This window comes from Atractosteus spatula, chromosome 21 (assembly GCF_055471065.1).
Source record: "Atractosteus spatula isolate fAtrSpa1 chromosome 21, fAtrSpa1.hap1, whole genome shotgun sequence".
NCBI classification, from domain to species: Eukaryota; Metazoa; Chordata; class Actinopteri; order Semionotiformes; family Lepisosteidae; genus Atractosteus; species Atractosteus spatula.
The window spans coordinates 17,363,300-17,389,774 of record NC_142726.1 but is presented as its reverse complement, the minus strand read 5'-3'; the positions used below and the strand labels follow the sequence as shown (position 1 = coordinate 17,389,774).

Below are 26,475 nucleotides of genomic sequence, written 5' to 3'. Positions count from 1 at the left end.
TTTTGTACACACGCTGCTCTGTATAAAGGTGTGCCCTTTTTTCCAGTAGTAAGGAAAGTGCTACTCCAGTATGTCCAAAATACTGGAGCCAGAATCCTGACCAGGCCTAGTGCAAGTGATAAAATAACTCATTACTTTTTTAAGTTGTATGTTATTAAACTTGTCGTTGTTGCTGCTGTTGTTCTGTGTTTGTTTTTGGCAATTACTTTAATGTCTTTGTATTGGATCAGACATGCAAATAAGCATTTCATTGCACTTGTGCCTATGACAATAAACTAAACTTAACAGTACTCCTATCCCGGAGTCCTTGCACTGGCTTCTTGTCAGATTTCGTGTCGACTTCAAAATCCTCGTGCTCACCTCTTTGACTTGGCGCCTAAGTACTTGTCTGAGCTGCTATTGTCTGACTCCCCACCTCACAACCTTCGCTCTTCTAATTCTGCTCTCCTTACTGTCCCCCAAGCCCGTCTACACTCTGTGGGTGACAGGGCCTTCTCCTGTTATGCCCCCAAGCTCTGGAACTCTCTCCCCAAGGATATCAGAGAGTCACCTTCTCTAAACTCCTTCAAATCCAGACTCAAAACCCTCTTCTTTAGATGAGCCTTTTTATTTTGTTATTGTTCTGTAAAGCACTTTGAGAAGCCACCTTTAAAGGTGCTATATAAGATAAAGTTTATTATGATATTAGTAAGGGGATGAATCTAAGTCCTCCATTGGCCTTTGTTGAAAGTAAAGTAATTCTCAATTATGGAACATTGGAGAGCTGTCGGAGCAGTTCTTTGGTGTTCTTACAGAAACAGCAGGATAAGATTCTCAGGTCATTAAGTTAGTGAAGTTCAAACAAGCACCATTGTCCAAGTTTTCTCTCGTTGATAGTTTTTGTGAGAGACTGGATAGAGCTGTCTGAGAAGTCATGCTCTCAGATTGCACTCTTACTCTAAAAGGGTTCGACACACTTTGACACGTGACACACAACAACATCAAGCTGGAGTTCAGGACGTGTAGTGTGAGCCATCATGAAGTGCAAGCAGTATACAGAGCTGAGCAGGACTGATTTAGAGCATGTGCCAAATGATAAAATGAAATAATAGATAAGAGAAAACAGCTAAAATTCAAAAGCACAGAAAAAGCAAAAAATAAAAAGAGCGTTAGGAGAGATCCCTGCCCTCTTCCTCAGGGCTTTCCTTGCCGGGTCCCAGTGCGTCCTCTGCTCAGGAGCAGGGCAGCAGGATTGCTTGTATACGAGCACTGCACACCAGGCTGTCTTTCTGATTATCGAGACGGATCTCAGGATGTAACAATAACAGCCTGCTTCAGCCTGGAGCAGGGTCCGGCTCTGGGGGCAGTGTGAACCTGCAGCCCTTTCACAGTTGGCCCAGAGGCTGGAACTGTGGGGAAGGAACAGCCTTCAAAGGGAAGCGATGGCTCAGAGAGCACATGTGCTGGAACATTTTCTTAGAGTGCCAAGTGCTCTAATTAAGTGTTGACTTAAGACTTTCAGGTTTTGTCAACACGTAAGCTGATACATTGATCCATAAAATCCCTTCCTTTTGCTGGCAAGGTGGAGAAGAAGCAGTCTGAGTCAGGGCTGGGTGTCATTTTTTAATGAGAAGGGAATGTTTTCAGGGTATTTGGCAGCAGCCACTACAGTCTTAACCAGCTCACAAGGATGCTGTTACCCACAGTTCTAAACCCGCATGTATCTAAAAAACATGTGTCTCCTTCTGCAGCTCTTTGGAGTGCAGGAGGGCGACACTTGATTGCTTTGCTTCTGGAAGGCTGTGAGAACGAGAGCCTTTCTAAGGGACTCTCTGCGTGGTGGAGAGCACAGGGCTGACAGTGACTGACATCCAGGCCTCCAGAACAGTTTGGCTAGAGATGAAGTAATCCCCATCGAGACACAGCCTTCCTTTCTACTTTCTACTTCCTTTCTACATGCCTGTTTTAACTCTTCCTTTCCTTTCTGTGCTCAGGTGCCCAACACACAGAGAGCATGGATCCTCTGGGTTTCAGCGATTTAAGGGGTTAAGCTGATTTACGGGGATTTGTTTGTCTGCTAATGAATGGAAACGGGGGCAAAGCCTTTGTGAGACAGCTTGAAATCCACGCGATTAAGCGTAATTATTTTAACGAGCAGGCTGCAGGGTAGCCGCGCTGTGTGAGCTCAGCAGTGCAGGGAGGCTGATGGGACGCAGGGGTGTTGAGGGGTGATGGAGAGTTGATCCATGGGAAGACAAGTGTGCCGCTGTAACCTGCTGCCGAGGTCTGTGCTCCCCTGGCTTGCCAGAACGTCCCACTGAGAACATCAGACTCCTCGTTTCCAGCTGAGGTCCAGCTGTGTGGCTGTACTCCCTGCCCACTGGCCAGTCCTGAGAGCCTAAGGCTGTCAGCATGGACTTAGATCACCATAGCCCACCCCAGTGCCAGCTGTGTTCCAGGGGTGGGTAAATAACAGCCAAGGTGTTGAACTGTGTGCAAGTCTGAGTGCTTCTCACTCGTAAACATCTGCGCAGTTCGCCAAAAAAATGGACCAAAAAATCCTTTTGAACTTCTGAAGTATTGATTTATGGCTAAGGCAGATCGCTCTTTTCTGTAGAAAATGAAGTTTCTAATGTCTAGATGTCTCTGTGTCTTTATACGTGTGTGTTTTGAGTTACTGCAAGAGCAAATAACAGAAACCATTGCTGATTCCCTGTGGCCATGCTTGAGCTCAGTGTGGGAATCCAATCTGACAGCTGCTCAGGAAAAGGGGCTTTCATTCATTTGCAAATCCCTTCAGCCCTGGAACAATTCCATTAGGTTATTGCTTTGTGCAGAATGTCCCTGAGTCCTGCTCCCTGTGCTACAGGCCTCGGACGGCAGTTCCCAGACCCACTTCAAGACTGCTTAAAATAGAAATCCCTAACAAAGGCTTTATTATGAATCCAAACAAGAAATAATGGGACGTGACTGTCCTGCTTCTCTCTAAGGCTTTCTTTGGTGGTGCTGCAGTCTTGCAGTGGAAGAAATTAGGGTGCTGCTCATAGTTCTCCAGACTGCACCCCAAGTGAAGCACTTCCTCTGAAGCCGAAAGGTTTTTTCTGCGTCAGTTTGGACGTACGTAGGGACCTGGGAGCCTCTGTCTTCCTGCTGACGAGGTGCTGCGGCTGATAAATTGGAATGTGGGAGAAGGGGTTTGCTCACAGCACCATCACCACTGAGAAACACGGAAAATCGCAGGCAATAAACACGATGCCGCAGCTGGGCTCTTATGTTGCAGTGTAGTTTAAAAAGATTATGAATAGAAACTGATGTACATCTGGCACTCCAGATCAGAAAAGAAAGAAGTGCACTTGCAGTCCGCATCCATCTCCTCCAGTATTACTGTACGAACGCGCTTTTCCTCCGTGGAACCTGTACTCTCTACCTTTTTCTAGAGTTTTTTCTGAGACTGTCCACCTCTTACGCATAGTGTCTTCCTTTAAAAGCTGCTGTGTTATTGTGGCAGGGTCCCCTCTTTGTTGTGTATGGGCAGGTAACAGGAAGGCTCTAGCAGTGCACAGGAAGTGGCGGCAAACCCCTGGACTCCCATCACCTCACATTATGGGTGGGATGTCCCACGTGCCAGAGTCACATGGCCACTTTCCTAGCTCCCATACAGAAGGGGAGGGAAATGGTCTGTTTCTGGCAGCTGGGCTTTAACGAGCCTTTTTAAATATACCTGCTAGATTCCATTTATTATCCATAGAATGATCAGATTGGCTGCACTAAGACAGAAATTTAATAAGATCTATTTATGTTGCACACATTCCCAGTGAGCAGAGTGGGTTCTTCTCTCCTGCAGAAGAAAATGTCACATTGCTTTCTCAAAAACTGGTCTGCTGTGCTTTTTTAAGCTGTCCTCGTTGCAGCCCCAGTGCTGAAGTCAGCTGTTTAAATAGCCTGTCCCATGCTCCCTGGGTGGCGTCGGGGCTCGGGCCCTGCTCGGCCTGCAGCGTCCACGCCGTGCTGCGGTTCACCGCCTCTCCGAGAGAAACGGCGAGTTCTCTTGTGAACAGGAAGGCAGGAGCCGCAAGGGGGCGGATTCTGCTTTTAAACTCTGTCAGATGGTCAGGAAATTCCCATCCTTTACAGAGCCAGGGCCTTTCCTGCAGGTTACCCAGCCCAAAGGCCGGGCTAGTCGTTAACAAGGGAGCAAGAGGACTTGATTATCTTGCCCTCTGGGTACAACCCGACATTCCTCAGAGCCACAGAAATCTGCTCCTCTGCTGCAGGCCTGGGCCCACAGAGCGGATCTTTCTCATAGCACAGAATCCAGGCGCAGGACTTGACACACAGAACCAGTGACTTTGCTAATTTGTTCTCTTGCTGTGTCCATGAATAGCTTTTTGGCATTCGCCTCCCATTGCTCGTTGAGCAATTTAGTCATTTTGTTATTTTGTATCCTTTTTAATCTGTGTCTCCAGTACAATGCCTGGCAACAGCCCGGCTCTTATTTCATCTGAAGTGTTATCCTGTGCGGGAAAAAAGGAGCCTTGCGAGATGAATTGGTCGTCCTACAAATGAGTTGTTGTATCTTTGTCACTGAGTTATGGACGCGGTTTCCAGCCTGCTGCCCTGCAACATTCCACATGTCCAGCACAAGATTTAAAGTGGCCTCAGCAAGGAAATATTGTTTTCATTATCAGTGTTAGAAAAAACAGTTTGTGTGCTGCTTCAGGCAGGGCTGTGTGAGGATGCAGGCAAACGTGTTTCTTAAGTTTTAAACCTCCAGGATGAAGCCAGGTCTGATCTAGAGATAAATCTGCCTCAAGAGGCTGAGGCTGACGCTGAAGCTGTGCATCACAAAAGCCTATTGATCATTTGCAAGAAAAGAAAATATGAATAATACTCGGTGGGATGTGCAGGCTATAAATAGGGAGAGTGATGAAAAGCAGGCTTCCCTGATCTTGTCAGAGCTTCATAACTCCTGCAGTCCTTGTTGTCCCCGGCAACTGTATTGTCCATGGCAACAGGCTGCCCTGACTCCGCATTGGCCGGCGTGCCTTCCCCCCACGGGAGGGCTTCAGTTCTGAGCTCTTCATGTTTGCTGTGCCTGATGTTTTTTTTAAAAAGTACTACTACACAAAAGGTGCGCAATTCCAGTCCTTGAGATACACAATGTCTCTTGTTTTGCCTGCACACTTAGCTACCTAATAGTAGATATCAGTAGCTAAGTATATACACTATTTGGTGTATTTATCGACTTAACAGGACCAAGTTCACATCTGTCCCCAGTTCTCATGGTGCTGAGGATACAAAGAGCCCCAGGAGACCTGCAGCATTGCGACCCTCTAAGACTGGACTTGCACACCCCCGTATTGAACCTAGAATAAAGCCGGACAGCTGACATGAGTGCAGCCGTTCTTTCTTGAGCGCTAGGGGTCACTGTGTCCCACCGATTGTCTCCACATTCCTGCCCAGAGAATGCACTCCATCAGCCTGTCTTGTCATGCTGTTTACAGCGACACGTGTTACCAGGAGATCTGTGGCTATTCTGCCCTTCAGGACATGATGAGTTCGGAGGAGTGCGTGTCAGAGCACCTGTCATTGTCTGGAGAGAAACCCTTTGACCTGGAAGGCTCTCATGGAGCGTGTTACTGTACTGTTTCAGGTCGTTTTGCAGTAGTGGGGCAGAGGCTTGTACTGCAAACACTCTTCTGCCATTATGTTGGGGAGATTAACTCTTAAGGCTCGGGCTGCCGGCTGTCTCCCCTGCTTGTTTCCACTCCACTCTGCCTGCCCTGCCTATCAGGCAGTGTCTGGGAGAGTGACGGGACCGCCCTGATGTATTCCCTCTGCTCCTCCTGAGCCCTGAGCTTGTGTTCCAGTGATTTCCTGTTTTTAGTGTTTGACTGTTGTCTGCAGTTGCTGAAGCAGTCGTGAGCCCCAGGAGGGACATACGCTCCACTTCTGGCTGATCTATCTACTGAATGTGGCCCATGAAGTCTGGGTAACTTAAGTGTATCTGCAGTTTTTTATTTTGCTGTGTTTTCCTTTTGTAAAAATCAGTCTTAACTGGCTAGAGCAGAAGCAACATCTGAAAACCAGATGAGTGCAATTGTTGTGTACATTGCAGCCCTGATGGGAAAGAGGGAATTGGACCTGCCCCTTTAAAAGAGGAGGAGGCTATGGTACAGAGCACTGAGGTGTTGTGTCTGGGATCCGTGTTCCAGCTGCAGAAATGTCTTTCCCAGCCTGGATTCCAGAGCAAGCTTCCACATGTCAGACCTGGCGCTCGGGTGTGTTTGCACCATCTGGAGAGAGGAGAGCGCACAGCTCCGTTCCAGCCAGCCTAACGTGAAGAGACTGCAGTGGAAGAATTTCTTGATTTTTTTTTTCAAATTTAATTTGAAAAGCAAAACACTCCTGCTGGCCAAAATCTGTTTGATTTTCCTTGTTTTAATTTGTGTACGTCAGTCTCTTTTCTCAGCTTATACAGACCCTTGAGATGATGTATCTATTTAATATAGTGCCTTTCATGGTACAAGTAATAGGTTTATTCCATGCTGAAAAAAAGAAGAAAGAAAACACAACGTTTCGGCCGTGGAGCCTTCTTCAGGTGTAAGGGTTTTTTCAGCATGGAATAAACCTATTACTTGTTCCTTTGCAGCCTATGCATGCTGACGCAGCTCCCCACCTGAAATATTAAATATTGTCATTAGCAGCTTGATTTTGTTGGTTGCAGGTTTTTATGTAAATTGCAATTGATGAAACAGAAAAGCAAACATTCAGTGTTAATGCTGCACATCTGTCTGCACATATTGAATCTAAGGCAGCAAGCTTGAATAATCCAGTGCTTTCAGTTGCTGTGTATAATAGCCAGCAGTGGGTGAAACATGGCATGGATCAATCTGCTTTTGAGTGAGAATGCGTATCTATATGGTCAGTGTTGGACCTCAGCTTCTGTATGTCAGTTTTACTGGTTCTTTCTACTTACTTTTACTCCATTGTTTCAGAGAATTCAGTTGCAAACTCTGTACCACCCTAACGTCATTTTTAGATCTGCTTCCTAGACAGATCAAAAACACTAAAAGATGTAGAAATAAAAGTTACAGTGTTGCGGCTTTGTGTTTGGGTATTAAGTCTGTTTTTCTGTGCTTAATAAACCTGAACAGGCAGGCAGCAGTGGGATAGGGGATACTTTCTGTGATAGCTCCCTGTCAGGCTTGTTTATCTGCAGAGCAGCGTCTGTGTGCTTGAGGTCTTTGAAGTGCCAGTGCAAGTTGCAGCAAATCCCAAGTGTGGAAACAGGTCTGGCACATAACTGGCACCAGTTCAGACGGGGCAGAGGAGAGACTGACTCAGGGATATGGATAGGAAAGACTCCCTCTGATAAGTATCTGCCTCTTCCTCCCGAGAGATTTCACTTTGTCTAACGAGGATGAAGTGGGCTTTACAGTCGCTGCATGCAGTAAGTTTTTTTCTGTGCTACTCCATTTTGTTCTGTCTTTAGCTGTAGTGCTTTTGTGTAGGAGTTTTGCGTTTGTGGTACGTTAAGGTAGAGGGCATTGCATAAAAAGAACATGAGAAAGTTGGCGAAGGAGAGGAGGCCATCCAACTCTTTTAATTGGTGTGGTTGCTAGCAGCTGCCTAGGCTCTCATCTAACTATCATTCTTGTCAGCATGGTTGGGTAGCTTGTTCTGGACCCAAACAACCTTCAGTGGAAAGAAGTGCCTCCTGTTCTCGGTTTAAATGCACTTACACTTGGTTCAGAAATGGTACCATCTCCCTGCTCTTCTCTGGTAGTTTTGTCAACCCTTAACTTGATGTGGTTTTGGACCAGTGCTAGGAGAAAAGTGCTGTAGGATTGCGAGATGCGAGCGATGAGCAGACTGTTATACTATGGTGGCTGTGTTTGCCAGAAGCTACAAACTCTTCAAAAAATCTAGGCAGTCAGTGCACCATACACACATGCATTTGTCAGTGCATGCTGAAGGTGGCACTATACTGGTACATTCCAGTCTTTTGGAGGCAGTAAATGAGCACATTGTTCTGCAGTATAGTCTTATCTGACCTCGCTAGACCTCAAGACATTGTGTTGCTTTCTAGGGCTCTCGGAGTAAACCTGGTTTCACTGCATTCAGCTGGGCTTCTGTGCTGGCTGACACATCAAGTAAGAATCTGCCATTCATTGAAGAAGAATTTGTTTCATGCCTTCAGATGAGCTTGCGTGACTGCTGTTTCCTGCCGTGACCTCGAACTGGTTAAAAAAGCACAATAACGAGAGAGCATAGATAGAGCCATACAGAGCTTGCCTTTGCAAGCCAGAGGGAGTTTTGTTGTAACCCTTCAGTTTTCTTTAACCTCTTGTTTTCTGTTTGTTTTTTTCTGTTTTTTTCTTTGCAGTTTCCTGAGGAAGTGCAAATACTTTGTTACAAAGAAAGCCCTGAAAGTCCAGAGCAGTATAGTTCTTGTTGGCTGACCTGTTGCAGTGCACCGTGGTAAATGCATCTCAAGCATGTGTGCAGAATGAGCAGGGAGCCAGCACTCCCAGTGAACAGAGATCTGGGAGAACTGTACTAGCTCTGTCTCCAGCAGCAGGAACTTCCTGACTGTGAAGATGAGGAGTCCACTGAGGGTTTCCAGAAGGCCCAAAGTAAATGCCCAAAATAAATAATTCAGTGTTGGGACAAGTTCTTGTGCTCTGACTCTTGTTGACTTGTTAGAAGAAGTGGGTAAGAAGTTTGCAGTGAGCTAGAGATCTAGTTTACAGTAATACATATTTAATTGCCCTACTTTCTCTTCTTCAGAACTGTCTGTGTTCATTAATTCAAACATCAGAAACCCATTAAGTCTGTACCAGAGGTGTAAAAAGCTAGCTGCTTTGCTAGCTGCAGCTTGTACAGCTTTTGGATGCAAAGATTTCTACCTTTTGTATTGGTCATAAGAACAATAATAAATCTGTAAGTGTAAATCTTTTCATGGTTAATAATAGCAGTTAACTCTTAAGTCCTGTGTGTAAGCTGTGGGGAGAGGGGTTATGTTCTAGAGAGGCTTCAGGACTGTGTGGCTGGCAGGATGGGGCTACAGCTGTGAGCTTCATCTCCATGGCCCAGCCCAGGGGCAGGCAGGCCCGGTCCAGGATGCGAGTGTCCGTTTCCTGTGCAGGTTTCAGTGACCTGCCCTTTCCTCTCCAGCCGGGTGTGATGTTATAGGGTCATCTCACTGCCTCCTTCCTGCCTGGCAGAGCAGTCTGGGATATGCTTAGCGTCATTCCCTCTTGTTCCCACTGCTGCTCACCTGACTTGACTGCTATTTAAAATAGAATATGATGGTTAGCTGGGTCTCTCTTCTATCCAGTCATGAATTTTTAGTTTTTATTCTAGTTAAGATGCTAGTTTGATAAAGTGTCAGAAATATAATTTGGGCACATGCAGTATTACTCCTTGTTAGCACAGCCTCCAGAAAGGCAGCCTGTGGTGATTGTATATTTGCAAAATGCCCCTCAGTGTTATCTGGAGGCATCAATATACAATCCAGCTCAGGAAATTTGTTGCACCTCTGCACTACGTTACTATCTGAATGGCCCGTCAAAAAGCTGTAATTGGATATTGATTTAGCATCACTACAGCTTTAAATCCTTGTATGTCCAGTGCATCAGTCTGCATTTAGGGACTTGACTCCCATTGTGCATGTCGGTCCCTTTTAAAGCCTGTGCAGCTAAAGCATATCCTAATTAGTGTGGGAACTGCTGCTCTTGTTGAAACACTGCAACAGTGGTTAGACACAAAGCCCAGCATACTTAAGTTTTTATTTTGAGGGCTTTGCAAGCTAACCAAAAGCCAGCAAAGGAATTGTACACAGAAAACAGAGGTGTGTGGAGTGCGTCATATACTGTATACTCTGTAGTAAGTTCTGTAGTTAAAGTCTTCTTTCTGATGTCTTGTGATCTTGAAGTGTTTAGTCTGGCTGGCCTGTCAAACCGTGGGAATTGTGCTCTTCTCAGTAGGTTTAACAGCCCGTTTTGTGGCAGGCCAGTCAGATGGGTGAAATCTGTATTAAATTCAGCATGTTGTTGTTGAGGTTGTTCCAAGTCCATGATCATGTGCTGAGCACTGGTTATAAACCTGCAGCTGGCACCTTTGGTGGAGATACTGACACCCCTCATCACCCCAGTGCAAGTCACCCCTCTCAGGGACAGGAGATACTGACACCCCTCCTCACCCCAGCGCAGGTCACCCCTCTCAGGGACAGGAGATACTGACACCCCTCTTCACCCCAGTGCAGGTCACCCCTCTCAGGGACAGGAGATACTGACACCCCTCTTCACCCCAGTGCAGGTCACCCCTCTCAGGGACAGGAGATACTGACACCCCTCTTCACCCCAGCCCAGGTCACCCCTCTCAGGGACAGGAGATACTGACATCCCTCTTCACCCCAGCGCAGGTCACCCCTCTCAGGGACAGGAGATACTGACACCCCTCTCAGAGACAGGAGTTAGTGACTCTGCAGCGCAGGCCACCACTCACAGGGACAGGAGATACTGATGCCTTTCTAAACAGATGTTTCTCATACGCCCGTCTCTCCTCTAGAGTAAGGGTCTCCAGTCCCAGTCCAGCATGTTTTACAGGTAACCGTTAAATCATTAGGTTCTAATGCTTTCAACAATTCATTGTGATCAATGCAATCATTGTTAAAGTGATTTAAAGATTATTTACATTTTAAAAAATCTAATTACCGGTGAACCCTCAAATATCACATTTCCTTTAGTTCCGAATATTTAGAAGACTGGTTAATGGTTCCTGGATTGAAGCTCCCTAGGAGCCAGTGTGAAGACCCATGGCTAGCAGGAGCCGAGTCCACAGCTGACCTGATTGTGTCCTGTCCAGGCACAGCTGTAACAGCTGCACTATTGGACGGGTGTTCATGAGTACTCCATGCGGCTGATAGCCAGTGCACCTCAAAACATGGCTCTCACGGTGGTCTTCATTTGGGACTTCCGGGGGTCAGCGGGTATGGCTGCTGTTGGGGATCACGAAGCAGGTAGAGCCATCTCCACCGAAAGCCTCTGTGTCCTATTTGGCAGTATGGGATCACCATGGTTTAGACGCTTGTCCCACATGGATTTCTGTGCTGAACAAAGACACAAAGGACACAAGTGGAAACTACTGTATGTGGAGATGCATTTAAAAAGGAGTGCAAGAGGCACTTCTTCACACGAAGCATTGTGGGAGTTGAAAGTTGCATAGGCAGGCAGAAATGTTTGCCGCTGTGAAAATGAAGCCCGGACCCAGTATCTGCAGCAGCTCTTAAGAGTTCATTCCAGTACGGGATGGCATGACGCTTCTGCAGATTCCACAGGATTTTTTTCCCCGATATAACGTGTACAGTTTGTATCATCCATTGTTTAGACCTGTGGTTTACTGTGCTCTAAGCCTGGCCTGCTGTGCTCTTCTACACTTCAGCTTTACCATGCTGCAGCTTAGAATTGTTCAGCAAATTAGTTCATAGAATCATTGTAATGACATGAACATATCAAAAGCAATGCTAGAAGTCTCTCTTTGCCCACGAGTGATCTTTGCTTTGATTCCAGGCAGATTTGGGCTGCTGGTTTGGCTCTCGTATGGGGCTGTACAGGTCTGCGAGCTGCTGGTCTCCATGGCCTGACTCCAGCAGCCTCTGCCTCACAGCCTCTGACAAAGGCTTCTGTGTGCCGGACCTGCTGCAGGATCAGGCCATGTGATACATGTCCAACTGCAGCTCCTCCCAGGACCATGGGGCTGCTTACAGCACTGACCCAGGCTGCAGGACTGGGAACTGGCAGAGGCTCCAGAGAAGGTTTCCAGTCAGTGAGTAATGCAGCTACAAGACTGGCTGACAAAGACAGAGCGCTGTTCAAGCCCATCTTACAGAAATCCCAATATCTCACCCAGCTGCCTCTTTATGGACCCCAGAGTGTCGACTTTAACAACATGGTTGGACAGACACCTTGATACAAGATCATCCTATTTTCAAAAAGCATGTTTTCTTAATGAATTTTCAGAATGCATTTTTCATTTTAATTCTATTTTTAATGCTTTCAGTGTTTGTTTTTGTGAATGTGGTCCCATTTTTGTTCTGGGGGATTAGCCCTGTGCTGTAGTCCTGCGCCTGATGCCTCTCAGGGTGCATTGACAGGGACATGAACCTTCTGTGGATGATGGACAGACTATTAGTGGATGTGAAATGGCGAACCACACGCAGCCTGCCTTCACCTCAGTCCCTGTCTAATAGGTGTTATTTAATAAATTCTCTCTGATATTTGGAATATTTTCAGTTCTGTGAAAACCTTTACATCCACACCTCCTGTAAGTAATATCGCAGATCCTGTCATGTGATGGAGAGTATCAGAGCAGCTTCTATTTTTGTATTTGTATTTGCACCTCCTTGCCACCTCGTTGCTGTGTAGCAGGTGTGCACTTGACCCCTGTGCTCAGCGGGGAATTGCTGTGAAAGTCGAATTGCAAGAGCTGTGGTGTGGCCAGCCTCAGCACTCGCAGAACAATTTCCTCTTTCGTTTTTGTTTTAAAGGCTGGAGTGGAACAGCCCAAACATGAAAGAGATCATGGAAAAACTCATGGCAGGGTGCAGAGCCTGCCAGCGCGTAGCCAGTCTTTTCCATCCTCCGTCCAGCCATTCGTGCTGCGATCTTATCAGTGTGGAGTGGGAGGCAGGGTCAGACAATGCATTCATTTCTGAGATACAGATCATTTAACATTTCATCATCCCAGCGAACCAGAATGACTGTGTAGAAGGCATATAAAAAACCCTTTTGTTCAGGTCAGAGACAGCAGGCTGAGTGCTGGAAGGAACTTGAATATTATAAAGGCAGGGAGGGGAAATACTGTGTGCATCCGTGCTGACGTTAATTAAAGTCATACCTGCCTCTTCTGCATTATTGCAGCCTGCCGTGCAACCTTAGGATAAAACCCTAATAAAACCATTAAAGGAGGCATAGAACAGTGATTGGTGATTTTTCTGAAAATGTAAGAGAGCATGCTAAAATGGAGGAGAGAAATGCATAGTGTTTTAAGAGTTAATAGTGTTTTAAAGTAACAGAATATGTATTTGTGTAAAAAACTGTTTAAGATATTCTACTGAACGTTTCTTAAACGTGTCTGTCAGCCCTCATTGTCAAGTGTAGAGCCTGAAACAAGGTTTGTTAGTGTTGGCCTGATGTGCCATTCTCCTGGTAGAGGCTTATAACACAGGATGTATTGTTTTAATTAGTATTCTCCTTGGGCAGCTTCCTGTGCACAGAAAGGAAAGTACAAATGACAAGGTTCTAAGCTGTCAACCTATAATTGGTATAAATTCTAACAATTAAGAATTATTTTTTATTATAGCTTTTTCTGTGAAAGTCTAGTTTCTTGTTCCCATCTTTGCTTGACATGTTGACAGATTGCTGGAAACAGAAGTGTCTAATTGGGACAGTTCTCTTTGCCTTGGCTGGAACAGAGAGGTCCTGAGGCTGGTGAACTCCCTGGGGAGGGTGGGAGTTTGCAGCAGTGACAGGCAACAGTATGGAGAATGCTGCAGGTGGAATTTCATCAGGAGAACCGATCTGCATGAGTCCCTTTTCTCATTCTGAAGTCTCCTGTAGTTCCCCTGCTAACTTGTTGATTGTGTTTGGTGCCCGCCTAAGAAACGCAATCATTCTTCCATTTTTTACGTTATCACTAGAATTGCTGAGACGCACAGCAGACTGCTGTGCATTGGCACATTAATACTGATTGGTTCAGTGTAACAGTTTGGGCTGTTCCCCCAAGAAAAGGATGTTCTAACCAGGCAATGTAGCACCATGAAAGCCTGCTGGAAGCATCACAAAATTGTATTGGAGTGACAGGAGGAATCCAAGCTTAGCTAAATATTGGCAGGAATTCAGACCACAGTTGCTTGCAGCCCTGATTGGTCAGACATGCTCCCTGGTGACAGGGAGTCCCGTCTGATCTGAAGTGCAGGGGAGATGCTGAATCTGTTTCTCGACACTGATCCCAGCATATTCACGGGGCTTTTCCTCTGCAGCCCAGCATAATACCCAACTTCTCATTCTCGAGGCCGGCACAACGTTTTGAACCACTGATGTTTGGGTGGGTCTTTTTATTGCCTTCAATGTGCAGTCTTAATTCATCCATCTTTTTCTCTTTAATTTCTGCTATTAATTCAGTGGCAGAACTGATTTTTGAAGATAAGCCTGGTTTTGGATGAAGCATGTGCACGTTGATAGTAATTGAAACATTCCTATCAGCAAGACAGCAGGAAACAAATACACCATCTTTAGTAAAGACACTCTGGAGCTTTTCAGAGGTGTCTGAAAGAGTTAAGTGATTGTCTTTGTGGTTACAAATGAGCCTATATCTTTACTTCCTGTGCAGACTAGAGTGGTCATCGAGATCCTCATGCATTCTTAAAAAACCTAACTTTCCTGTTTATTTTTAGCTTTCGTTCATCTGAAAGCAACTTCCTTTGGCTGGCTTTAGTTTGGAGATCAAGGAGATCTTATTTTCTTGTCCCTTTGTCAGTTCTTAAATTAAACTGTTTCCAGTGTAGCTTGTTGTTTACAAGGATTCAATTAGCGCAGTGCTTGGCGTCTGTGCAGGAAAGAGGGTCTGTCCTGTTCTCCTTCCTTCCCCAGTCACTGGTTTGACACCCAGCAATTTGTAATTCGAATGTAGCAGCATTTTTGCAAAACACTGTTGAGTGGAGAACAGTAGAGTTATTGCAAGTTTAGTGTCAAGATTGAAAAACTTCCCCATTGATTTTAAACTCGATGCTATGATAATGCTGCCTTATAACAACATCGCTGGTAATGTTATCATACAGGATAATATTGCGATCTGGTGCTAACAGTGAAGTGCTAGATGTGTGTGTGGGACTGTGATTGCAGGGTAAATCTCACTGGATAAATGTCTTATTGCAATGTACAGCCTTACAGAAGGGAGAGCCCCCCGTACGCCTGTGTCCATCCCTTCAGACTGGCACGGAGATGAGCCTGCTGCATGTTCACTGCTCTTCGTTTCCGCAGCGCGAAGAGGCCAGCGGGAGTGAGCAGCGTCCTCAGCCGCATCGGGGGCAAGAAGCAGAAGATGAGCACGCTGGAGAAATCCCGGTTGGACTGGGACTCCTTCAAGACCGAGGAGGGCATCGTGGACGAGCTTGCCATCCACAACCGCGGGAAAGAGGGGTGAGTCGCTCTCCGAGGCGCCCCCGGGGGTGAAGAGGGCTGATTGTTTGGTTCAGGTCTTAGATGGGTCTCTGATGGCCTTGTCATTCTTGTATCGCGAGATGCAAGATGCGTCTAGCGGTAGACGCGACCGCTTTTTAGTAGAATACACATCATGCCTAATCGTATTTGTCCCAGTACCTCTGTTTTGAACAGTAAAACATAAACTGGTTGAGTTGAATCGAAAGTGCTTGGAAGTGCATTTACAACTGAGAATAGGAGGCACTTCTTTGAATACAAAGGGTTGTGGGAGTCTTGAACAAGCCACCCAACCAAGTGGTTGAAGGCAATCCTTTGTCTTCTGTCTAGAAATGGCTGGATGAGATCCTTGGATCTTCCACATCACCTTGAGTAACGGCCTCCAGTTATTAGTCAGGCACTAATTAATGTGATCCCCTGAAACCTGGAGGAACCCGGCACACTAGGACAAAGGTACCTCTAACTCTGTGGGTGCCTGTGTCTCTTGATCTACACCATGATGCCATGCTGGAAATGTTGAATCCAGTTTTAAAACCAGAAACGGCAAACCAGTTCTTCTATTAGTCCACTGAAGGCTGTCAGGGCAGGGCGCACATCTCTGTCTGACGAAATTAGCCACCACACTCTTGCTCTTTTGTGTTTTGTGTTTTGTTTTTTGTTATTGCTTCAGTGCGTGCTGATCTGAGACTCCTAGAGAGCCTTTCCTTGTCCTCCACCGAGAAGAAATCAATAAAACGGCAAAATAGATTCTAAAATAACACAAGCTGTGTGTCTGGGAAGCAAGTCTGTGCCTGCCTGAAGTGTGCTGGGTTATAAATATCAGCCACTAGTCTCAGCACCTGTTTTCCATGCTGTCTGTCCTAGGTAAAGAACTGGTCACAATTCTGTTTTGTCACAGGACTACATTGTTGCAAAGGCTGCTTCTGAGCAGATAAATAATTAACCAGTTATTTCAGTTCTTGGCAAATGACCTGGGAATATGTTCTGCTTCATAAAGTTAATGGAGTGATTGTGGTCTTGCATAAAAAATCATAAAAAATTAATTGATATGCATGATCCATTTATGTGCTGGCTTTGTATTTCAAATAATAGTTCGCTACATCCAGTGATTTTTAATTTCCGGTTATGGGAAATACAGTGCAAGCACCGTACTGCAGAGCAGCCCTGCCTCAGCTGGGGTTGATTTGAAAGCTTTTAGTTAATGAAAGGGATTGAGTGTGTGGTAGCCGTTTTGTCTTGGATTACGTCAGTCCCAGCTCTCTGTCTGCAACAGAAATCACCTGCCGTGTCCAGGTAGGTACGCCTCTTTCGTGTTCATGGGCAGCAAAAATTAAATTGAAGATTTTATCATGCTGTCTGTTCCCTTAGCAGAGCTGGACTTGCTGTGTAGTGGATTAGGTGCTTAAGGCCTCTGTTGGTGCCTCCTGACAATTGGAATGACCCTCATCCTTTGGCATACCTCTGTTCCAGGGCTACACTGCACTCAGCTGCCCAAGTGAATTAAGAATTTGCATCACCTGCATTTCTCGTACTAATGCACATAGAAAGAAAAAATTAAATGCAAAGAGCATGCCAGTTTGGGTGGTGTCACAAGTCACATGATCCTGTCCTGCCTTTACATGTACTAATTGTGCATTAACACAATTGCAGTAGTTAAATATGTGATTTGCTTTCACATAATTACGTGTCATGAACTTGATCCCCCCCATCACCAGCTCTAGTCGCAGGAATTTCACTTCAGCTGCCCCACTCTGATGTTCATTGTGTGTTTAAAGTCCTGCCAACACGCACATCTGTCGCTCTCCTCCGGCTGAGTCCCGCTTTTTAAATCTCCCAGGCTTCAGCTTGCTATATCTGGGAGCCAGAGTGAACAGCTGTGGATTAAGGATTTTTTTTGGTCTGCTTTTTGAGTTTCCATTTGGCCCGTGAGGCCGAGGGATGGAACAGGAGGCAGACCAGACAGTGTGTCGGTCAGGTGCGACGCTGCTCTTCACTGCAGCTGCTGGGGAAGGTAGGCAGTGTGGGCAGAGCTGGACTCGCGCTGGAGGCGTCTTGTCCTGCGCCAGGTCTGGCAGAGCTGCCGGCTACCGTTAACAATCACAGAGCTGACTCCTCCAGCCTATCGGTGCCATCACTGCGCTTTTAAACGTTTAGCATTAGTTATCGCAGTGTGGAACCACATTAGAGGCAGTGGCGACGCAAATGGTTTTGTAATGAAGGCAGTCCTTCAGAGACAGTTAAGAACATAAGACCATATACGATGGAGAGGAGAGGAGAGGAGAGATGGAGAGGACTGTTACCAGTTCACGTTGTTGTTCAGGTGCAGGGGACAGGTGCGGAAGAGAAATAAAATAAAGCTTTTTTTTTGCTGCATTTATCAAGAAGGATATTTCAGCCCCAGATGCCCAGTACTAAGGTGAAATTAAATGGAACAATGTGTACCTATTTTCTACTCAGCAACACAACCTGACAGTGTGCCGGCTGGTCCATTAGATAAGGGAAAGGGCCTCCTGCAGAACATTCCCACAGCCTGCTCTGTGTCCCTCCAGGGACTCACTGCTGACACTTGCCAGTCACTGAGCCACCTTGTGCTTCAGCCTTCAGATAAAACGAGATGCTGGTGTCTTGCTTGGAAACAAGCACTGATGCCATAGCAAGCAGTTTAGCAGATTGTTGGTCAAATGACTGATGATCATTCTTGTTACAACATGGCTTTGCTTTTCTAAACAAGCAGTCCCGTTTAAACAATACAGTCTTTAGCATTTGGTGTTCAGCTCACTTTATTTTTTTTACATTTCAAGAAGATTTGGCCTCTCATCGATGTGCTTTGCACAGCACTGCAGTTTGGGACCTGCTGCTTCATAGCATCTGAGTGTTGGATTGCTCGGTGAAAGAGAGCTTTGTTATCGCAGTGCGTAGGCAGCCTGGGGTGGCACTGGAGCACAGAATCTTACATTGAGCAGTACAGCCACACGCGGGCTTCTACACAATAAGAATGTCCTGCGTGTTGCCCAAGAACAGAACGACAGTGTGCAGCTCACGTCTGTTCCTGCTTGGAGTGAGGCAGGCAGGGATATCCCTTCTCCACCTGTGGGGAGAAAAGCCCTGTTCTGGGTGGTGCAAGGACTGTTGTGAGAAGGAATAAAAACTGGCCATAGAGCTTAATGTACTGTAATAGAAAAAAAACAGTTGATACAGAACACAAAGGTGGTAATAAAATCTGCAAACAAAACCTGCAATGACATTAGATTTGTGCATGCAATTGTCCTTTTTTGTAAAGCCCCTCTGAAAACGGAGTATAATTAGTGACCTTGTCTGTCCAGGATACTTTGGGATATAGAGAGGCTTTAAATGAAAACTAATAATGAAATGAGATATATGATTCCCACATAGTCGCGTGTGATACGTGCCTGTGGGCTTGATAAGGATAGGAGCTTTGCTGCACAGAGCTGCTGTGGAGTGAGTGCGACTCTGCGCTAATTAGTTCTCAGACGTGCCAGGCAGCTGTGGCAGCAGGGCTGGGCAGAAGGCTCTGTGAAACACACCAGCCTGAAGCGCACACACCGCTAACACTGCGCTGTGCTCTTCTGATGTCCGTGGGAGTGTAAACACTTTTATCGATGAATCATAAGCTCACCACTAAGATCACATTTCTAACCAGCTGACACCCTCGGTTAATTCCTTCCAAAAGACCCGTTTGCTTTTCTCTTGTTGAGTTTGCAGTGTGAATCGGGGGGGATTTGTTTGGCTCTGGCCGAGATCTGTGTTCCTGTGAAGAGACCGTGCCGCTCTGCGCGTCCTGTTGCCGGTGCGCTGGGCCGCAGTGCAGGCATGAGGCCGTGAGTGAACTGCTGGCGCGAACCCGACTGTTTTGCCACAGAGCCTTCTGGTCATTTAATAGGTGGAAACTTTTGGTTTTCTTCTGCCAACTCAAATTAATGAATCAACGTTAAAAAATTCAGCAATGTTTTGTGTTGATTCTCCTCCTCGGGATGTGGGTCCAGCTGGGCAGTGCCAACCCAGCAGCCCTGAGCAGCCAGACGGGCTCGTTCCTGTGGTGTTCGCTGTCATTACAGAGCACAAACTGACGGCGCGGACCTGTTGTCTTTGCAAGTGTGTGGTTATTTCTGCTGTGGCTAACGCTTCGTAGTCGCCAAAGTGTGGCAGAATCACTTAGCTCCACACAGCTGGAGCAGTTTTGCCTCCAACCTTTTTCACCAAATGCTGGAGGCTGGAGCGTGAGACTCGGCCACAGAAAGCCCGCAGTGGGGAGGGGGGGGGCTCCTCCTGGAGTCTGGCGAACCGGTGACGGCATTATTTTTCCAGCAGCTTCGTTCTCTTGAGCCAGTCAGGTTAATTGGCAGTAAAGCCCTGGAGGGTTGTTGTCAGACCTGCAATTAAAACGCATCTGTACGTCATCGAGAGAGTCTGAATGTAGGCCAGGCAGGAGCCAGGAGCTCCAGTTTAAATCAAGAGCCATGTGTACTCCCGTGATGGGGCAGGTTGTTGAACCCGGGAGAAGGTTGTGGTGTCCTACTTGTGGCCTGAGCCGCCAGGAACATTGTGTTTTCTTGAGCACTTCAGATTAATCAGGAAACACATCCTGTGCGTCTTGCACGTGACTGCGTCACAAGTTGAGTCGTGAGAGGGTATCAAGTTTAAGGTTAGACATGCACATTCCTGGTGCCATTCAGGAAGTAATGCATTGATTATGCATTAAGTGTAATTTTTTTACAAAATGAATAATTTATAGAGTTGTTAAAAATGTATTACCCTCTTTTGGAGATCCAGGTGTATGTCAGTGGGAAGGCTGTATGGACAACAGATATGCTAATGGTATTAATTTATATTACACCCTTCTGTAGACATGTAAATTAAATTAGGATCATTTTCATCTTAGTCTGATTCATAAAACAGATTTTGAAAGTGATCCAAAAAAAGGCACAAGATATTTTATGCCAGCGTTGAAAGGCTGCCTTTAATATGGAAAGTCATAGAGACATTTAAAGGTGTCCCTGAGCTCTTGTTTTGTGTAAACGATACACAGACCACTGCAGCAATTGGCTTGCTTGCATCACGGCTGTATGGTGACTGGAACATTTGCTCTCTGATTTTCCACCATAATGTTTTTAAGTAAACCACCTTGTAAAGAATTATCCATGCTGTTTACAAAATACCCATCTTGGAAAAACGTCATCCATATTGCTTATATGTAAACCAATGTGCATCATGAGGGCAAGGTGTTGTGTCCACACTCCTGCAGCCTGCCTCGCTCTGCAACCACAGTGGGTGTGGTGCTTCCCTTGACATCACCATCATTACATCATAGAAGCACTCATGGCTCCTGTCCTCCGAGCACCAGGCAGGTGTCTCTGCAGCTGTCAGAACCCAGGCTTTGACTGGGGCCGGGGAGTGAAGAATTGCACTGCTTGAGTGTGCTGCAGCTGGAAAGAGAGCAATGAGTCCTGGAATTCGAGATTGATTTCTTGAATGAAGAAGCAGGCTTTAAAAATTTGATTGCTTTTTCTTATGTGCTTTCTTGTGGCTTATCTCATCCATACACGTTAGGTGAATGACATGGACTGAAGCAGAGGGCAGACCACAGCCTCTGTACTGCACTTGATTTGCAGTCCTGTGTTGGAGACAGGGCCTCGTATGCCTATTCACACTTGTATGCCAAAATCTGGGGCTGCTGTCACTACAGAATGTGCTTAGTGGCACATGCTTTGATGCTTTGATGCTTTGATGGTCTCCCTGAAGCCACTAGCATCTGAGCTGGGACAGGTCATGGCATCAGAGCAGATCCTGTACAGCAACTCGGCATATTGAAACAGAAGGATATGGATCTGTGCCAATGATGCCTCCTTCAGCACCATCAGGTTATTTGACAATAAAGTCAATGCTGGCCAGATTACTCACTCCAGGGTGTGACGTCGTGTTGTGTTCATGTTATCTTGCAAATCTGTTTTCTTGAATCTATCCAGGCTCTCATTAACAAAATCCATGCATGCGGCACTGTTCAGCTAGCATTTTCCTCCATGCACTGTTTTTCCACAGTTAATTTAAAGAGCCCAGATGCCTGTGGTAGCAGGATCTCATAAAATAAAAATCTCTTTGCTACAACAAGCTTCTGGATTATTTTAATATAATACAGATTGCCTATTTTAAGTCCTGTATTTGCACTCTGAGTAATCTGGATCTCATTTGGAGACCTGCATGCGATAGGAGCGCATTGACATGCATGCGTGTTGTAGACTCCACTCCACTCCTGGTCTTTCCCCAGATGAGTGTTCTGCAGACAGGCCTGTCTCGGCAGGAGCGCAGGCCAGCAGAGGGCTTCTCTGTCGTCTAACTCGGCCGCGAGCCCTGGGAGTGGCTGCCGCTCGTCATCCTTTGTTTTTCCCTCATCCCTCAGGTACGTGGAGAGGAAAGCGTTCCTGGAGCGGGTGGACCAGCGCCAGTTCGAGCTGGAGAAGAGCCTGCGACTCGGCAACATGAAGCGGTGACAGTGGGACACGCCCCCCCCCTGCTCTGGAGCCCCAGTCTCCGTGCAGCCCTCTTCAACTGTCCATTAGCTTTTGCCCATTATTGCTTTCCTTTCTGAACTTTGTTTTAACATTTTTATTTTGTTTTGCCACACTCTTTCCTCCTCTCCTTGTCGGAATGTGTTCCCAAGGAAGACGTGATCTCTCTAGGGACTGAAAACCACTTATCTTAGCTGCTCCATCAGGAAGCCATTGTCAGCTCTTGCCTCTGCCGACCCCAAGGGCAGCGGGGGGCCGCGGCGAGAGGAGAGGAGGAGAGCCGAGAACGCGAGGAGAGAGTGAATCTGTCATTGGGACACTTTAGCCCTGATTAATTAAGTACGGAGTTCATAATAAGTCGATGTTGATCAACACCTGTGGGTGCAGAGTCTAAAATGTACAGGAGCCCCTGTCCCCCATTATCCTGATTAGTCACTTATTGTGAAATATGCTCTGTGAATACTGTGCTATTGATGAGTCATTGCATTACACCAGTATCAGATTCTGATTTCTCTTCCAGTGCTCTGTGCTTTCAAACCTGCACTAGCAGCAATACTTCTAGAGAGAGGAGGACATTGTGTTTGTAGTTTCTTGTTGTGAATCGTTCAGTTGGGGATATGTTTTTATACACAGTGCAGGAAGTGAGTGATGTTAGACTCTGTATTTCCATGTGGGACGTTTTTAGGCTTGGGTGTGATGATGGGTCAGGGTTGTTGTTGCTGAAAGTTTTGGGGGTGTCAGCTGAGCGTCCAGCACACTGCTGGCGACCCCAGTGTTGGACCTGCTCAGCCACTCGGGACACATCAATGGGCAGGCTGCTGCCCATTCCCTGTGTGTTCTTATCCTGACATGAATAAAAATGGACATCTGAAGTCACGTGCAGGCCCTGCTCTCTTTTTTGTTTCTCCGGCTGCCTCCACTGTGATGGGCCAGCTCTTGCCATGGCTGTTCCGCTGGCAGCGCAGGGCGGGGCGTGTCCTGACCTGGCACAGGCCTGCTGCTTGTTATGATTGGTTCTGCTCCTCCCTCACAGTGCCTCTGTGTGGTGGAAGCGCTGTTCGCTCTTGACCTGTATGTGCCTACTGCCTGTTAATAACCGCTGTGGGCCTGAGAGCTCAACCACGTCTAATCTAATAAGCAAACACAGACTGTCAAGTGCAAACAGTGACTTGTTTCACAGGCAGCGATACTCCCAGCAGGCCGCAGCTGCCAGCATGTGATGTCGAGATGTTTTTGGTCAGGCCATTTTCTCCATCCACAGATTAGTGCATTTAATCATTAAACCTGACATTATTACAAAGACAAGGTAAGTCTGACATCTGCCCTGTCCTGATTGTTTGGGTGTGCCTTCACAGGGATTTAAACATGGTCAAAGAGCAGTGTTCGGGTCTCACTTGGTGCTGTAGCAGATGCGCGCAGATCATGTGTGCCCTTCACAGAGACAGCGACTGCTCCTCGTGAACTCGGTTTCTCCACGAACAAGCAGGGGAGCGTGTATTCCTTCCCGCGGCCTGTAGACTCTGCCGTGAATATGCTGATCTGGACCAGGGACACAAGCAGAGGTCCAGGGAGTGAGGGGCGCTGGGAGAGCCACCCAGGTCTGCCGGCCTTGACAGGTGCTGCTCTTTGCAGGACCCCTGACGTCCCAGCTGGCCCCCCAGACCCTGCAGTGACACAGTTCACCACCACCACCCCCCAAAGGGAATGGCAGGACAGGAAGAGCTACAGAGCCTCTGTGCAGCTCACTCCTTTCCTCGGCAAGCTGAGTCTTCACCCGGCATGGTCACATTCTGTGTCATATTCTTCTGTCTTTTCAAACACGTTTTCAAACATGTCATCCATATCTGTGAAGGAACTGAATTCCTCATCAGCAGGATTTTGCTCGGCACCTGCTGAAGTCTTTGCAGTGATCTGGGGGGAAGCAGAGGTCCAGCATGGGACCTGTGTCACTGGGGGCTTTGTATTCCAGCAGCTGTTTGTGATGTATCTCTTGGTTTTTCGTTGCTTCAACAGAGTGGTTTGCAGAGAGTGAAATTTCTCTTTATTCCATCGCCTGACTGGCAAAGCTCAAAGCTGTTGGTTTAAGGATCATTTCTGCTCTAACACAGTAAGTGGGGAAAAGGATTTCATCTTGCAGCTCTGAGTCTGTCTCATACAGGCGTGACTCCAGAACATTCACAAGGCATAGTCAGTCCTATTAAAAACCTTCTTTTAACTTGCTCTTCCCTCAGGAGTCGGGTGCTATTGAGATGTGATTGTAATGCTTTTTTTTTTTAAAAGTGCACCCACGCTGCTGAAAATACCACTGAGATCACCCACTGATTTTCCCCTCCCCCTGCGTTTTACTCTCCCTGCTTTAATGCATAAGCTCCCAAATGAAATCAATATCTACGTCTCAGTTTTACTTTATTAAAATAATAGTATTGCCACTACCTTCTAGCCATATCTGGGCAGCAAGGCTCAGCAGGAGGATGATGGAGAGGCTGGGCCTGGGCAGCAGTGAGATGAGAGACCTGCAGGGAAAATCAAGTTCCTGCTGTGGGTGTTGTTGGTAAACCAGTAAGTGGCGCTCTTGCCCCTTGGAGCAGAATTTCCGAAACAGTGACCCAGCTTAGTGACCAGAGACAGTGTGCTGTAAGGTTCTGTCCATTGGGTGAGATCTTAAACTGAGGTCCCAAGTACTTCCTCATTAAAGGTCTCATGACATTATACGTAAGAGTAGAGTTATTAACCCCGGTTGCCTCCCCAGTTCCCCTGAACTCGGTCACCTCTCTGCCTGATCACCCTCTCAGCTGGTCTGCTGGCTCCCCAGGTGTGGCTGGACTACAGGAGTAGCCAAAGTGGGTCCTTCCTGTAGGTGAAGCCCTTTGCAGGTCTCGGAGGCGAGGAGCACTCTGTAACTGTAATTATTGTTACAGAATGAAACGCCACCAGGGACATTTCTGTGTTTCAAGGTCAGGATCCTAATTACATTTCAAACCAGCACTCAGAAGAAAAGCACAAAGGGCAGGGGGTGTGTTTGTCTCCCTCTTCTTTAAGACGTATCCAGTTCTAAAAGCCCAGCATGCAGGTATAGATGAATCTGCTCTTGAGGGAAGAGTGTGAAGGCTTCAGCAGAGTCTCGGGATTGTGAACCTGTGTTTCCTCTGTTTCACAGTGTAAAAATGTTCCTTGCAGCCAGACTTGGCTATATAAACTGTCCAGGAGTCACAGCTGTCAGGATTGTTTTGTTGCTTTCATGGTTTGGGCTTTTGCTGTGACACCAAATAAAACAATCAAATCCACTGGCACCTCCCACACGCATCTGGGATCCTCTCTTCTGCGTGTTCAGTGACACAGCAGGGGGGCTGCGAAGGTTTAGCGCAGTGGAATTGCTCTCCCTGGGGGGCTGTACCTGTTCCTCTCCTGCCCGCCCCTGCAGCCCCAGGGGGGATAGCTTGTGTCTCATCTCAGGAGCGGTGCTGCAACAGCCTGATCCCTGGGGGGTTCACTTCACCGGCTGAGGTGCTGCTGCTGCTCACAAGCCTTTGATTTCAGTACTTAAAAAATGCAAAAGAAAGGAGGAGGAACCTGCGTGCTCTGATGTGCTCTCAGGTGTACAGTAGTTCTTAATTCTCTTGTGCTAGACGTTCAGCAGTTCAGCAATCCGCTCACTACATTCACTGCATGACTGCTTACCACAGAGAGCGACTTGTAAAAACAGGACAACATTTTGACACTGAAGTGTCTTTGTCAGGAATCGGCACATGAGAGCAAGAGTGTGCAGCATCATTTGTTAGTGGCGGAGGCTTTGTGAGCTTCCTGTCTGCTTTGATGCTGCGGCTCTCCTGTGAATAATTCAAGTAAAAAAGCAAAGATTTGCACAGTCTCAAAACCAGAGAAGGGTCCCCAGTCCTGACCCCTGGGCAGGGTTTAAAGCATCCACACATGAAGAGCTGACACACCTGCAGGACTGACTACATTGGACTCGGGCTGTGCAGGACACCCCAGCGCTAACACTCCTAATCGGTCACTACAATGACAGGACCCGTAAAGTTAATACTAGATTTTTCATTACCTTTGTGTTCACGAGTCTCCCCAGTCAGTTCCTCACGCCAGTCCTAATGAAAACCAACAAACCCAGCACAAAGGTTTGATTGTTGGGCTCTTCAAGTTCTGGACATCGGTTTTTAAACCTAAACCTGTGTTAGTGGTACAAGATTTCCTGCATTGCTCTGCAACCTGGCGTGCTTTGTGTTTATCTGTGAGGGCAGCTGCAGGGACAGCCGCCTATGACACTGTTACACTTCTAGAAACGGAGTTTGCAGTTATTCAGGATTTCATAGGGTAGAGGGTCCATTGTTGCCACTGATATCTGCAGTAACAGTAGCAGTAACAGTTTTTAGTAGAAGGAGAGCAGTTTATTATTCCTTAGCAATTAAACAGAGCCTTTTAGCCCAAAGGAGTCCAACGCTAAACCCGTGTAAGAAGGGAACCCTTTCCACCACTTAAGCGCAGCTCTGATCTCAGACGTTTACGGGACAAGTTCCTCATCTGTGACTGTGATACATTTTGAAACAGGAGGCTTCTTCAGGCGCACGAAGATGTAAGACATCCTGGGATCACAGTGAAAATCCAGGATTGATGACTTTCATGTAACTGTTTCCAACCTTTACCGTAATGACACGAAACTAACTGCGTTCATTGCAACCAAGGACTGAACATGCCAGGACTATATACTGTACTGAATGTGCTGTTAGTGCTACAGC

General features: G+C 46.7%; 1 protein-coding gene across 2 annotated transcripts in view; it reads left to right on the top strand.

Annotated features, from left to right (window-relative positions):
* cfdp1 (chromatin remodeling protein CFDP1) overlaps positions 1-22,603 on the top strand; it is a 35,896-nt gene extending 13,293 nt beyond the window's left edge. Inside the window, exons 7-8 of one of the 2 annotated variants that reach the window (XM_088939099.1) lie at positions 15,027-15,185; positions 21,619-22,603. In XM_088939099.1, coding sequence (XP_088795225.1) covers positions 15,027-15,185; positions 21,619-21,709 — 250 coding nt within the window. In that variant the 3' untranslated portion in view covers positions 21,710-22,603. Of the gene's footprint in view, positions 1-8,368; positions 8,646-15,026; positions 15,186-21,618 lie in introns of those variants that run through there. The other variant, XM_088939100.1, reaches the window with a different exon arrangement.
* Positions 22,604-26,475: the final 3,872 nt, after the last annotated feature.